This window comes from Lynx canadensis, chromosome F1 (genome assembly GCF_007474595.2).
Source record: "Lynx canadensis isolate LIC74 chromosome F1, mLynCan4.pri.v2, whole genome shotgun sequence".
NCBI lineage: Eukaryota > Metazoa > Chordata > Mammalia > Carnivora > Felidae > Lynx > Lynx canadensis.
Genome location: NC_044319.2, coordinates 68,559,728 through 68,575,533, shown reverse-complemented (window position 1 = coordinate 68,575,533; position 15,806 = coordinate 68,559,728). Strand labels below are relative to the sequence as shown.

Genomic DNA, 15,806 nt, shown 5'->3' with positions numbered 1-15,806 from the left:
ATAAATAAACTTTAAAAAATTACATTAATTCTGAGGCACCTGGGTGGTTCGGTCAGTTAAGTGTTCAACTTCAGCTCATGATCTCACAGCTTATGAGTTTGAGCCCCACATTGGATTCTGTGCAGACAGTGCAGAGCCTGCCTTGTATCCTCTGCCTCTCTGTATCTCTCAAAAATAAACAAACATTAAAAATAATAATAATAAGGGGCCCCTGGGTGACTCAGTCAGTTGAGGATCCAACTTCAGCTCAGGTCATGATCTCACGGTTCGTGAATTCAAGCTCCACATTGGGCTCTCTGCTGTCAGTGCAGTGCCCGCTTCAGAACCTCTGTCTCCCTCTCTCACTGCCCCTCCCCTGCACATGCTCTCTCCCTCTCAAAAATAAACAAACATTTAAAAACATTTTAAATTATATCAAATCTTCCAATCCACAAGCATGGAACATCTTTCCATCTGTTTGTGTCATCTGCAATTCCTTTCGTCAGTGTTCTATAGTTTTCACAGTACAGGTCTTTTACCTCCTTGGTTAAGTTTATTCCTAGCTATTTTATTCTTTTTGGTGTAACTGTAAATGGTATTACTTTCTTAATTTCTCTTTCTGCTACTTATTAGTGTATAGAAACACCACTGATTTCTGGGTATCAATTTTGGATCCTGCAACTTTACTGAATTCATTTATTACTTAATACTTCTAGTATTTTTTTGGTAGAGTCTTTAGGATTTCCTATGTTTAGTATCATGTCATCTGTGAACAGTGATAGTTTAACTTCTTTACCAATATAGATGCCACTTATTTCTTGTCTGATTGTATGGCTAGGACTTCCAGTACTATGTTAAATAAAAGTGGTGACAGTGGGCATCCTTGTCCTGTTCCTCATATTAGAGGAAAAGCTCTCAGTTTTTCACCATTGAGTATGGTGTTAGCTGTGTTTTTTTCATACATGGTCTGTATTATGTTGACATATGTTATCTCTAAACCCACTTTGTTGAGATTTTTCATCATTAATGCATATTGAGTTTTGTCAAACCCTTTTCCTGCATCTGTTCAGATAATCATGATTTTTTTTTTAAGTTTATTTCTTTATTTTGAGAGAGAGAGCGTAAGCAGGGGGAAGGGCAGAGAGAGGGCTAATCCCAAGTAGGCTCCACATAATCAGCGCAGAGCCTGAACTCACAAAACTGTAAGATCATGACCTGAGCCAGAATCAAGAATTGAACACTTAACCAACTGAGTCACTGAGGCACCCTCAAGATAATCATGATTTTTATCATGTGTTTTGTTGATGTGGTGTATCACATTGATTTGTGAATACTAAACCATCCTTGCTTTCTTGGAATAAAGCCCACTTATGAGTGATCCTTTTAATCTATTGTTATATGCCCTTTGCTAATATTTTGTTGAGGACTTTAGCAGTTATGTTCATCAGTGCTATTGACCTGTAGTTTTATTTCTTTGTGGTGTCTCTGTCTAGTTTTAGTAGTATGGTAATGGTGGCCTTGTAGGATATATTTGGAAGCTTTCCTCCCTTTTGTATTCTTTGGAATTGTTTGAGAAGAATAACTATAAACTCCTCCTTAAATGTTTGGTAGAATTCACATGTGAACTCATCTGGTCCTAGACTTTTGTTTGTCAGTTTTTTGATTACTGATTCAATTTCATTACTAGCAATCATGCTGTTCAGATTTTCTATTTCTTCCTGATTCAGCTCTGGAAGATTATATGTTTCTAAGAATTTATCCATTAAATGGATATTTTATTAAATTAGCAAATAACTTTTGTCCTAAATATATAAAGTAATACATCTATACACTTCATCCTATTTTTCAAAGAACTCTCACTTAAGGGGTACAGTCAAGATTGGTATCCTATTTAGAGATGAACAAACTTGGAGAATAAAGTTTTAGGAGAATAAAGTATTATCAAAGTGTAGGTTATTTTCCTGTGCCACACAGTGTCTACAATATTGACTAAGTTGCAAAATGAAGCACAGGGTTGAGCAATCATTCTAAAAATGTAAACAAATCATGTCTTAGTATTTCTTTCCTGAATTAGTCAATCATACTGATAATTGAAATTACTAAAATTAAACATTCCTGTGTCTAATGGCAGTACTCTCTTAAATAATGTATTTGTAAGTCAATTCAACAAGTATTCATTGATGGCTCATTGGGGGATACAGTAATAAAAAGTCAAATGAGGTCCTGCCTCACAGTGGAGCTCACGGTCTGAGAAAGACAGATTTGAAGTTGGTAAAGAGAATAATGAGCATTACAAAAAGGCACACTACAGTGTGCACACAAGCCTCTAATAGGAGAAGCAGAATTAGTCAAAGGTTTCACAGAAGGCCTCCTTGAGAAAGCAAGACAAACTATTCCTTTCTCCTAAATATATAGTCCAAAATTAACCAGATCAACTGAATTGAATGTAAATTCCATGTACAAGGACAAATTGAGAACTATACCATGCACTGAAACGTAATATTGATAACAAAGGTAGAACACATGTACTCTTTTAAGAAGGTAAAGGGGAAAATTTATGACCAAAGCACTACACAGAAAAGGGAATCATCAGGGGTGCCTGGGTGGTTGAGTCGGCTGAGCATCTGACTTCGGCTCAGATCATGATGTCATGGTTCATGGGTTCAAGCCCCACATCCAGCTTTGCATTGACAGCATGGATCCTGCTTCAGATTCTCTGTCTCCCTCTCTCTCTGCCCCTCCCCCACTCATGTTCATTTCTCTCTCTCTCTCTCTCTCTCTCTCTCTCTCCCTCTCTCTCTCTCTCAAAAATAAACATTAAGGGGTGCCTGGGTGGCTCATTTGGTTAAGCATCTGCCTTCAGCTCAGGTCATGACCTCACAGTTCGTTAGTTCAAGCCCCATACCTGGATCTGTGCTGACAGTGCAGAGCCTGCTTGGGATTCCCTCCCTCCCCTCTCTCTCTGCCCCTACCCTGCTTGTGCTACCCCTCTCAAAATAAATTAATTAATTAAAAAAAATAAACACTAAAAAAATTAAAAAAGAAAAGAAAGAAAAGGAAAACCATCATTTTATTTCCTCTCCTTTAACGATGGTTTTCATCCATGCAGATGTGATTTGTGGAGACTCAATAAATATAAAATAAGGCTAGGAATAATCATAAAATAGAAAACCTAATGAAATGACAATGAACCACAGCCAAGTACTTTCATTTAATTAAGCAAGTAGGAAGATTCATCCACTGAGAACAAATAAATATGTTTGAACCATATGTTTAATACTTATGCTGCATAATGTGCAATAAGCCCAACTTAAAATGCAAAATTACAATTAACAACTTACCTTGCTTCTTTCTTTAGTGTTAATTCCCCCCCATTGAGTGTCTCCTTGTCCCAAGAGTCACTGAGTCGGGATGTGTATCTATTAGCAAGAACTTTTAGACATCAGTTGTAGTTCTTGAAGGGATCCACTATGAAAGCATCCCAGGCTCTACATTTGTTTTGAACTGCCACCTGCCGTAGTGTCCCAGTTATAACGGGCCAGTCCTTAGGGCCCTCCATAATGACTGTTCTGTTGAAAATCTTGAAGTATAAAGGGTAAAAGATGACGACCTCCCTCTCTAGAATCAAGTTTTCTTTCAGAGTTCTTTAAAAGAGACCATACTAATATTCAATATCTTGTTCAGAGTCATGTTTACAGGTATATATGCACATGTAAAAATTCAAATAGTACCTTAAGATCAGCATACTTAATGTAATTTACTATACATATTTTATACCTCAATAAAAAAGAAGAAAGAAATGAAAAGATCTACAACTTGCTGACAGAGCTTGAAGATATTCCTGTGGCAGACACATGAGGGAGTACACTCCCTGATACTCAGGCTTGATGACAGAACTGTAGAGCTAAGAGTGAAGGAGTGGTAAATAAAGAGAACACAAATATAACTGATCTTTCACAGAAATCACAGACAGCTGGCAAGACTCTAAGTGGACACAGTGGGTTCCATGAAAAGATATGCCAGTTCCTTACCATGAAATGTCTCACCTTTAGGGGTTCATAAGCAGCAAACGTGGCACTGCTCTCCAAATACTCTTCATACTCAGTCACACTCACTGTTACCAGAGTATGGCCTAGAGATTTGGCTGCTATATGTGTACTAGAACAGTGCGTTGGTCCAGGTCTTTGAATACCTGCAAATCAAAAAAAACATGACTTCATTAGGGTAATAAGCAGTCAGTTCTCAATGGGGATCAGTCTATAGAAATATAAGAATTTTAATACATTAAAAAACATCTTGGGCGCCTGGGTGGCGCAGTCGGTTGAGCGTCCGACTTCAGCCAGGTCACGATCTCGCGGTCCGTGGGTTCGGGCCCCGCGTCGGGCTCTGGGCTGATGGCTCAGAGCCTGGAGCCTGTTTCCGATTCTGTGTCTCCCTCTCTCTCTGCCCCTCCCCCGTTCATGCTCTGTCTCTCTGTCCCAAAAATAAATAAACGTTGAAAAAAAAAAAAAAAAAAAAAAAAAAAAAAAAAAAAAAAACAAACATCTTGATCTCATACACTACTAGGCCCCAAATGTTTATATCAAATCTATATAAAAATCTGTTCCTTCTATTAACATGTATCAGGTAAGACACAATTTTATGTTCAGTGAGGAACATAACATATATATCAGCAAAGGCATTTATAGTTTAGAACGGGAAAGTGAACATTTACATAAATTAAAGTATTAATAGAAAATTATAAGCATGGGCGCCTAAGTGGCTCAGTCAGTTAAGCGTCCAACTCCTGACTTTGGCTCGGGTCATGATTTCATGGTTCATAAGATCTTGTCCCGGGTTGGGTTCTGCACTGCGCTGGGCCTGGAGCCTGAGATTCACTCTCTCTCTCCTTCTGCCCCTCTCCCCTGCTCATGCTCTCTCTCTAAAATAAAAGTTAAAAAAAGAAAATGATAAACATGGAAGTCTAGAAAACAGAAAGATTACTTCTAGTTGGAGAGATAAAGGAAGATTTAGACATGTATAAGATGTATCTCAAGTGATGAATGAGCAAAGATAGAAATACAAATGAGATACGCAGGAGTACGTGAAGGGTGGCTATACGGGAAATTTTCACTTAAGCAGTTTGTGTGGCTAGAGACATATATGAAGCCAAAATATGAAGTTATAAAAGGCACACTGGGTTTTCTTGTAGAGGCCTTGAACATAAACTTTAAGGATTTCAGCTCTATTCCACCAGCAGTGAGAAGCCTCTCGATTTTTGAGCAGGAAAAGTAATGAAAGTGAGTTTCATGAAACTCCATGTGGTGGCCATGGATTATCAAAGGCAAGCAGCATTAGGAGGATGTTGTTATATTCTAGGTGAGAGATAGTGAGGGCCTAAAAATTAGGAGACACACCTTGAGAACACAGAAGAGGAAAGAGACATTATTTTTTTGAATGTTTGTTTATTTGAGAGACACAGGAGAGAGAAAGAGTACTCACAAGTGAGGGAGGGGCAGAGAGAGAGGGAGATGAGAATCCCAAGCAGGCTCCGTGCTGTCAGCCCAGAGCCCGAGGCGGGGCTCGAACCCACGAACCATGAGCTCATGACCTGAGCTGAAATGAAGAGTCAGATGCTTAACCTACTGAGCTACCCAGGTATTCCGAAAGAGATATTATATAGTACACTTGGCAAGGGAGAAGTCCAAATTATAGATGTACTGTGAGAATTAAATGAGCTAATATATGAAAAGTATTCAGAACAGAGCCTAGCAAATAGCAAATAGCTAAGTAAATGTTGGATGCTACCCACTGTTATTACTGATTAAAAGACAATAGTAATCAGGATCACACATAACGTTTGGTAAGAGAAAATGATGTTGGTCTTTATGGATAGCTTCTTCATATTCTCTTTTCATTAGAAAAAGATATTTTCAGGGCACCTGGGTGGCTCAGTCAGTTAAGCGTTCAACTTCTGCTCGGGTCATGATCTCATGGTTCGTGAGTTCAAGCCCCAGATCGGGCTCTGTGCTGACAGCTTGGGGCCTGGAGCCTGCCTCGGATTCTGTATCTCCCTCTCTCTCTGCCTCTCCCTCCGTCACGCTGTCTCTCAAAAATGAAAAAAAGAAAAAAAAAGATATTTTCTTGGGGTGCCTTGAGGGCCTCCATCAGTTAAGCGTCCAACTTCAGCTCAGGCCATGATGTCACCATTCATGATTCAAAACCCGCTGACAACACGGAGCCCACTTTGGATCTTCTGTCCCCCCATCTCTGGCCTTTCCTCCACTCTCAAAAATAAACAAACATTAAAAAAAGAAAGAAAGAAAAAGATACTTTCTTTTTTTGAATAAATTTAATAATGTCACTACATCTATCTTAGAAAGATGTATGATATATATATTAAAGAAAGAGGAAGCTTGAGATTAGAAAGATCTTCATAGGAATTGAAGGAATAGCTACAAGGACTCTGAAAATGCTATTCAATTTCTGTGCCTTTGTTTTTAAATTACATCATAACAAGGCAGTTGATGGAATAAATAAAAGTACTACAAAGAAAGGTAATATGTGAATTTATACTATAGTTTGTAGTTTCTGAATTGATGATTGGTCCTTTCACTCAAAGACAAAGGAAGGAGAAAATAAAAGGCTTACTCTTACCTTCCTTGAGAAGAGTAAAGACCCCTTGCTTATCCATGTTCAGATGCAACAATAAATGAGAGCAGTCTGTGAACACGATGACTTCTTTGGTCTCCTTATTTACATGATACATTGCAATGGGGATTTCTATAATCTGGCCAATCTCCACATCAGCATGAAATGGTAACAGTTCCATTTTGTTCAGTTTCAGGACATATATCTAGAGGGAAAAAATTAATCTTTCAAGAAAGTTATGTCAGGAAAGTCTAAGAAGAAAAGAAAGCGTTCCTTAAGTATTTAAATACACACATACGTAAACACATATGTATGTTTTGTGTACAAAAATATGTATCATATACTGTGTGCTGGGGAGGGAGTGTTAATCATGTCACTCATTTCATTCCTTCATCAACTGATTTCTCTAAAGCATCTAACACCATACAGCAAGAATCTGGCAAATGATGGCCAGTGCCCAATTTTCTTAGTTTTTGTAAGCTAAGAATGGTTTTCACATCCTTAAAAGGTTTTAAAACAAACAACAACAAAGAAGAATATGAGAGTATATATACGTGGTTTACAAATGCTAACATATTTACTGTCTGGCCCTTTACAGAAAAACTTTGCTAACCTCAGATACAAAGCACTTCCTCTTCTCAGTATCTTTTAAAAAATATCTTTTGTCTTTGCTATAGATTAAATGCTATAGATTAAATGTTTGTGTCCCCCCCCCCCCAAATTCCTATGTTGAAATCCTAATTCCCCAAAGTGATGGTATTAGGAGGTGAGGACTTTGGGAGGTGATCAGGTCATGAATGAAATTAAATTAGTGCCTTTATAAAAGAGACCCCACAGAACTCCCTAGCCCTTCTACCATGTGAGGTTACAGCAAAAAAGACAGCCTCCTATGAATCTGGAATTTTCCCTCACCAGACACCAAATCTGCTGGTGCCGTGATTTTGGACTTCTCAGGCTCCAAACTGTGAGAAATAAATTTCTGTTGTTTATACACCACCCAGTCTGTGGTATTTTGTTATGGTAGCCCAAAGGGACTATTTTTTCTGTCACTTTCCTTGCTCCTTCTGCTAGTTCATCTTGTTCTGCCTACATCCCTTAAAATGACACATATTACTTAGAGTTCACCTTCTCTTCTGCCTATGTGCTCTTCCTCGGAAACCTTACCCAGTTCCAAAACTTCAATGGCCAACCATATGCTGATAATTCCAAATGTTTATTTCTAGTCCTAATCTTTCAGTTGTACTTCAGAACCCTATTATCAATAACAAATATTCACCCAGATGCTCCGCAGGTGAATCACACTAAATGTATTCAAAACTGAATTCATCTTCTTCCTCTTTTCCTTTTTCCTTTTCTTGCATTTTATATTCATCCAGCTGCCAAAGCTGCAGAAACCCCTGTCTTTAAATCTTTCAGTCTTCCCCACTCCACTGGGCATCAAATCTGACTAAGTCTACCTGCAAAATAACACTTCATTTTCCCCCTTTTCTCTATTCTCAACACCATATTACTAAGTCAGGCTTAACTGGACAGTTTTCCTTCATTTCTCCCTTCGATCAATTCTAATCTACTAGTACATAGCACTAGCAAATATCTTCCATTCCTTTTTTTTTTTTAATTTTTTTTTTCAACGTTTATTTATTTTTGGGACAGAGAGAGACACAGCATGAACGGGGGAGGGGCAGAGAGAGAGGGAGACACAGAATCGGAAACAGGCTCCAGGCTCTGAGCCATCAGCCCAGAGCCCGACGTGGGGCTCGAAGTCACGGACCGCAAGATCGTGACCTGGCTGAAGTCGGACGCTTAACCGACTGCGCCACCCAGGCACCCCTCCTTTTTTTTTTTTTTTTTTTTTTTTTTAATATTATACTTGTGACCGACAAAAAAAATAATCAGGTACTTTCTAAACACAAGCTCTACCATATTATTGACCTTAAAAACCTGGGATGGCTCTCCACTGTCTACCGTGGGAATCAGCAAAAGTTTTCTGGAATAAGCTAGACAGCAAACATTTTAGGCTTGCGGGGGGGGGGGGCACACAGTTTCTGAGACAACCGCCAACTCTCTAGTTGTGGCTTGAAAGTGGCAATACCTAAATGAATGAGGGTGGCTGTGTTCTGATAAAACTTTATCAAAAAAGCAGCAGGTTGAGTTTGATCCTTAGGCCTTAGTTTGGCTCTATCTTTCAAAGTCTTGTTCAAATTCTCATCTCTTCATGACAGTCTCTAAGTAGTCAAATCTACAAGGATTTTTCTTTTATATATTAATAATACTTTTACTACACAATTCAAGTAGCTCTCAATCATATACTGCTTTAAAATAACTCACATCATTCCCTTAAAATGTTAAATTCATGTGAATAGATCTCCCAAATAGAATTTAGATTCTTTAAAGCAGGGATGATATGTTATGTTGCTTTGAATGTCCTATGATATCTAGTATGGAGTTAAGTGCCTTAAGAGTACTTAGTAAATGTTCACTGAATGATAAGAAAACGCTAAGTCTTTCAGGGGACAACACATGTTAACATATATCAAAAGTGGAGGAAAAACAAGAATGCGATTATATAGTAAAAAGAAGTTTTTAATCAAAACAAGCAATATGAGACTAAAAATAAAGTTATTATGAAGGTCATGTGATAATAACAAAATACAGTAACCAAAAATAGATAACTAATTATCGAATATATTCCAAGCATTGAAATAAACCTTAAGTCATTTAATTCTGACAATAACCCACTGAAGTAGATACTATCATTATCTCCACTTGAGAGATAAGGAAACAAGAATACCCATTCAGTAACTGGCTGTGAAGTGAAGCAGGATTCAACCAAGGTCCAGAAATATTTAAGGAATATGTACTTTCAGATTGAATTTGAGCCTCATTTTCAAATACCCAATTTGGAGTAGAAAGATTTTTAGGGGCGCCTGGGTGGCGCAGTCGGTTAAGCGTCCGACTTCAGCCAGGTCACGATCTCGCGGTCCGTGAGTTCGAGCCCCGCGTCAGGCTCTGGGCTGATGGCTCAGAGCCTGGAGCCTGTTTCCGATTCTGTGTCTCCCTCTCTCTCTGCCCCTCCCCTGTTCATGCTCTGTCTCTCTCTGTCCCAAAAATAAAATAAAAAACATTGAAAAAAAAAAATTAAAAAAAAAAAAAAAAAAAAAAGAAAGATTTTTAAACATGTTCTGTACTTGGGGCGCCTGGGTGGCTTAGTCGGTTAAGCATCTGACTTCACTTCATGTCATGATCCCATGGTTCGTGGGTTCGAGCCTGGAACTTGCTTCGGATTCTGCGTCTCCCTCTCTCTCTCTTCCCCTCCTCTGCTTGTGCTCTGTCTCTCTCTCTCTCTCTCTCTCTCTCTCAAAAATAAATAAACATTAAAAAAAAAAAACATGTTCTGTACTTAAATTTATGATTTTTATTTGTTCTGTACTTAAATTTAGCCAGCAGTGTCTCAGGGGTGATAATAAGGATCTTTGGAGAGTTATTTACCTTAATTTCTCCATATCGAAAGGGATTTTGTACATCTCGGGCCAAAACAGTACTGTTCCCCCTGACCTGGCCTGCAGTCACTACTGCTTTGGTGGTCACCACAGCCACTGTTTCATTAGAAGAGGTCCAAGTGAAGTTGCCACTGCCACCCTCTACCTGTGAAAAAATAACAACCCTATTTATATTTAACTGCCAATGGAGGAAAATGAAATTTAAGCAAAGAAGTAAAATCCAGTGAAATAAAGTTTAAGAAATAATAAAACTATATAACAAATTATTTCTGGGGGTGCCTATGTGGCTCAGTCGGTTAAGCGTCTGACTTCAGCTCAGGTCATGATCTTGTGGTTCGTGAATTTGAGCCCCGCATCAGGGTCTGTGCTCACAGCTCAGAGACAGCAGCCTGCTGCAGATTCTGTGTCTCCCTCTCTCTCTGCCCCTCCCCTGCTCATTCTCTCTCTCTCAAAAATAAACATCAAAAGAAAAAAAAAGAAGAAATTATTTCTGGACATGCTAAGAAGATATGATGCTATAGGAAAGCAGGCACTTGGGTAGGGAAATACCAAAGGGAGCTTATGTAATGGCACTATCACAAAATGTCAAAAAGGGCACAAGGGAGCTTGACAAAACTTTACAAAAGTCACAAGTAATGAATATGTGGAAGAGAGACAGAAAGTACAGCATGTCTTATCAAGATGATAGTATTCAACAACAACTTGGTTGTCACCAGAAACTGGGTTATGTTACTAGGATTGGGGGAAAATTTTTAAACATTAACCAAATTTCAATAAATTAAGCTATCAGAGAAACTGAATTATCTCTTTGTAAATTTTTTCGTATTATAGAACACCATACCTGTACTTTATAACGATATAATATTCCCACAGGATGATGAGGAAATGCCAGAAAGTTGGGTGTAAGCTTGATAGGAAAATAAATCTTCACTTCTTGCTGATGTACAATTGGAAATTTTATAAGCTGAATATTTTTATTCTATAGGGAAAAGGGTGCAAAACAGATTTTATAAGGACTTTTTTACAATCCACATTCATTTATTTGCAAAACATCAGCAAAATGGTGTGCTAATGAATTACTCAACCAGTTTCTTTCTATAAAAGAAGTAAATAAATATTCCTATTCATTGAAGAACCACAGCTTCTATACTCCAATAATAACGAAAGGGCTTTTATCAGAGTTAAAATAAGTATCACCATCTGGGAAAATTGTTAAAATTTCCTGACATAACAAAGTTTTATCAACATAAGAAGAGATACCATAGTTTCAGAAAGAAAGACCCTTGAACAACCATCAGTTAAATATGTAAACTATGAAGACAAAGGGATATTCCAAGCTACTCAGAATAAAAGGAACATTAAAGGTGCTAGGGTTAAGACAGTCCTTTCATCATTAAAGAAACAGCAAGATTGGGGGGAATGTATAGAGATAAAACAACTGCCCCCACTCAACTATCTCGGCATTTTCCCTACAAAGGCAAAAATCAATCAATCAATTTTTTTTATCTATCTGGTTTTTAAAGAAGCCCTGAAATATGAAATATTTATTATTTTATTTTTTGCTAATGTTTACTTATTTTTAGGACAGAGGGAGACAGTGTGTGATGCAGGGAAGGGGCATAGACAGAGAGAGACACAGAATCTGAAGCAGGTTCCAGGTTCTGAGCTGTCAACACAGAGACCGACATGGGGCTCAAACCCATGAGCTGTGAAATCATGACCTGAGCCAAAGTTGGATGCTTAACCAAGCCACCCAGGCACCCCTGAAATATTTATTAACATTCTCACATCTGTGATAACGGCCCTGAATTTTCTCCTCAGTCTTTAAAGTAGCTGGATCATAAACTGAAAATAAGTCTTTCAGTTTAAGAGAACATCATTCTGCTATAAGATATGGGTGTTCTGGGGGCTAGGGAAGGTAGTGGCAGACCCCAACCTAGGAGGACCCTAGGCTCACCTCGTCCCATGAATATACCCAGAATATATTCCCATGAATATAACTACCAGATCCTCCTAAATACCCCCCAAAACCGACCTGAAGACTACCAGATCAAACTCCATAACTAGGGGTGGAAAAGAAGCCATGCTGAAGAAAATAGGAAGACATGGTTTGGGAGGGAAATAGATTGTGGCCACTGTGGTGGGGAGGGAGCCACAGTAAGTCACGGAGAAGGGTGAGAGACAGACTAGCGTACAGGGAAGTACAGGGAGACAATGATTCCCCATAGCAATTGGCTGGGGAAGCAGAAGGTGAGAGGGGCTGAATTTTGAGTACTTGCAACCTGCGGCTTAAGGCCTGGAGTTTTAAAGGTCCATGGGCATGGGAGGGGAGAGTGTTGGGGGTTGGGAGGAGGGGGCATTGAGCAGCTCCTGGACAGAAAGCAGAGCAAACAGCTTGCAGACACACAGCATGGAAAAAGAGATCTGAAGAGCATCTGGGACACACAGTGGGGAGGTTATCTGCTCTTCTCCAACTGCATCCCAGAGAGGCGGCATCCACAGAGAGACCCTTCCAGAAACAAAGGCACTAGCAGGCACCGTTTCCCTCCCCTGCCTCTCAGGGTAAGTACAGGGCACCTGTGGGAACCGGTGCAGTGCCCACACTCGCTACCTAACTTGCTTACACCAAGCCCCGCCCCCTTGAACTCCAGAGGAACCACCGCTGCCACTTACGCTCGCCCCACTCCCAGCACAGCAAGCTCCCAACCCCAGAAGAGCGGTCCAAACTCCTGCCCACACCACATCTTTCAACCCAGGAGTTTTGCAAGGCCTGGGTTCTGGTGGTGGTGGCAACAGGTTTCATCTCATAAGCAGACCAGAGCACATCCACTTAAAAGTTGCCACATTCAGGCCAGGGACCAAACACTGCCCACAACAGGCAAAGAGAGCCTCTGCACACGACCCGCTTGAAAGGTAAAGCAGCCAGGACACGACAGCAGAGTACACGCAGGCAGCACACACTGGAGATACTCCCGGAAGCGCCAGGCCCTGGGCACTACAGGACTTCTTTTTCATAAGGCCATTACCTTCAACAGCAGGAGATGTAGCTGACTTTCTTAGTACACAGAAACAGGCACAGAGACTTAGACCAAATGAGAAGACAGAGGAATCTGTCCAGTGAAAGAACAGGACAAGACCACAGTCAGAGATCTAAGTGAAACAGATAGAAGGAACAAGCCCGATGGAGAATTTAAAGTCATGATCATAGGGGCGCCTGGGTAGCTCAATTGGTTAAGCGTCCGACTTCGGCTCAGGTCAGGATCTCATGGTTGGTGAGTTCAAGTACTGTATCAGACTCTGTGCTGATAGCTCAGAGCCTGAAGCCTGCTTTGGATTCAGTCTCCCTCTTTCTCTCTGCCCCTTCTCTGCTTGCACTCCATCTCTCTCTCTCTCAAAAATAGACATACATAACATACATAAATAAAAATAAAGTAATGACCATAAAGATACTCACTGGACTTGAGAAAAGAGTGGAGGACACCAGTGAGACCATTAACACAGAGATAAGGAATAACATAGCAGAGATAAAGGACTCAATAAATAAAATGAGAAACATGCTTGATGGAATGAACAGCAGGCTAGAGGAAGCAGAGGAACGAATCAGTGACCTACAAGACAGAGTCATGGAAACCAATGAAGCTGAACAAACGGGAGAAAAAAAAGAATTACGTAAAACAAGAAGAGACTTAGGGAACTCGGTAACTCCATCAAGCGTAAAAACATTTGTATTATAGGAATCTCAGAAGAAGAAGAAAGAGAAAAGGGGCCAGAGAATTCCTTTGAAGAAATAATAGCTAAAAATTTCCCTCATCTGGGGAAGGAAACAGATATCCAGATCCAGGAGGCACAGAGAACCTCCAACAAAAGCAGATCCACACCAAGACATATTGTAATTAAAATGGCAGAATAGAGTGGTAAGGAAAAAATCTTAGGGGCGCTTGGGTAGCTCAGGCGGTTAAGGGTCTGACTCTTGATTTCAGCTCAGGTCATGATCCCACGGTTGATGAGATCAGGCCCCATGTCTGACTCTGTGCTGACAGCACAGAGCAGGCTTGAGATTTTTTTTTTCTCTCTCTCTCTCTACCCCTTCCCTACTTTCACACACTCTATCTGTCTCAAAATAAACAAACATTAAAAAAATTATTAAAGGGGCACCTGGGTGGCTCAGCCAGTTGAGTGTCTGACTTTGGTTCAGGTCATGATCTCATGGTTTGTGGGTTTAAGCCCCATGTTGGGCTCTCTGCTGTCAGCCCAGAGCCCGCTTTGGATCCTCTGTTCTCCTCTCTCTCTCTGCTCCTCCCCACTCATGCTCTTTTCCTTCTCTCTCTCTCTCTCTCAAAAACAAAAACATTAAAAATAAGTATTAAAAAAAAGAAAAAATCTTAAAAGCAGCAAGACAAAAGAAGACAGTTACATACAAGAGAAACCCATAAAGCTATCAATAGATTTTTCCCAAGCCAGAAGGGAGTAGCATGACCAACGTGCTACATGAGAAAAACCTGCAGCCAAGAATACTCTATCCAGCAAGACTCTCAGTCAGAATAGAAGCAGAGAGAGAGAGAGATTCCCAGACAAGTAAAACCTAAAGAAGTTCATGACTACTAAACCAGCCCTACAAGAAACCTAAAGAGGACGCTGAATAGAAAGGGAAGACCATTAGTGAGAGTACGTAAAGTAGAACATACAAAAGAAGTAAAAATGAATATTTCTGTAAAAACTCACTCAAGAAACTCACAAAATAAAAGGATCTAAAATATGACAACATATACATAAACATGGGGAGGAGAAGAGAAAGAATGGGTTCAAAGTTAAACAGCCATCAGCTTAATATTGACTGCTTTATGCAGAAGAGGTTATATACAAACCTAATGGCAACCACAAATCGAAACCACTAATAAATAAGCAAAGAATGCAAGGAAAGAAATCCAAATACATCACTAAAGAAAACCAGCATATGATGAAAGAGGGAAAGACAAGGATCAGAGAAAATCTTCAGAAACAACCAGAAAACAAGTAACCAAATGGCAAAAATACATAACTACCAATAATGACTTGGAAAGTAAATGCACTAAATGTTCCAATCAAAAGACACAGAATGGATAAAACAACAACAACAACAAAGACCCAGTTATATGCTTCCTACAAGAGACCCATTTTGTTTATTTAAGATTTTATTTTTAAGTAATCTCTACATCCAATGTGGGGCTTGAACCTACAACCCCAAGATCAAGAGTCGCATGTTCTATTGACTGAGCCAGCCAGGATCCCAACAAGGGACTCGTTCTAGACCTAAAGACACCTGCAGACTGAAAGTGAAGGGACAGATAAATATTTATCATGCAAATGGGTGTCAAAAGAAAGCTGAAGTAACAATACAGACTTTAAAACAAAGACCATAACAAGAGGCAAAGATGAGCACTTTGCAATAATAAAAGGGACAATCCAACAAGAAAATATAGCAATTGTAAATATTTATGCATCCAACATGAGAGAACCCAAACACATAAAACAATTAATAAAAAACATAAAGGAACTAATTGACTATTATCAAATGCAATACAATATACAATGATATTACAATTACTATACAATAACATTACGGGCCTTTAACACACCACTCACATCAATGGACAGGTCATCAAAACAGAAAATCAACAAGGAAACAATGGCTGTGAATGACACACTGGGCCAAATGTA

The 15,806-nt window shown here is 39.4% G+C and overlaps 1 protein-coding gene across 1 annotated transcript in view; it reads right to left on the bottom strand.

Annotated features, from left to right (window-relative positions):
• The window catches only part of NUP210L (nucleoporin 210 like), an 83,389-nt gene that overhangs the window by 40,670 nt on the left and 26,913 nt on the right, over positions 1 to 15,806 (bottom strand). The window contains exons 11-14 of the mRNA XM_030302164.1: positions 10,951 to 11,088; positions 10,099 to 10,254; positions 6,616 to 6,814; positions 4,026 to 4,171 (exon numbers count right to left, since the gene is read on the bottom strand). Coding sequence (XP_030158024.1) covers positions 4,026 to 4,171; positions 6,616 to 6,814; positions 10,099 to 10,254; positions 10,951 to 11,088 — 639 coding nt within the window. The remainder of the gene's footprint in view (positions 1 to 4,025; positions 4,172 to 6,615; positions 6,815 to 10,098; positions 10,255 to 10,950; positions 11,089 to 15,806) is intronic.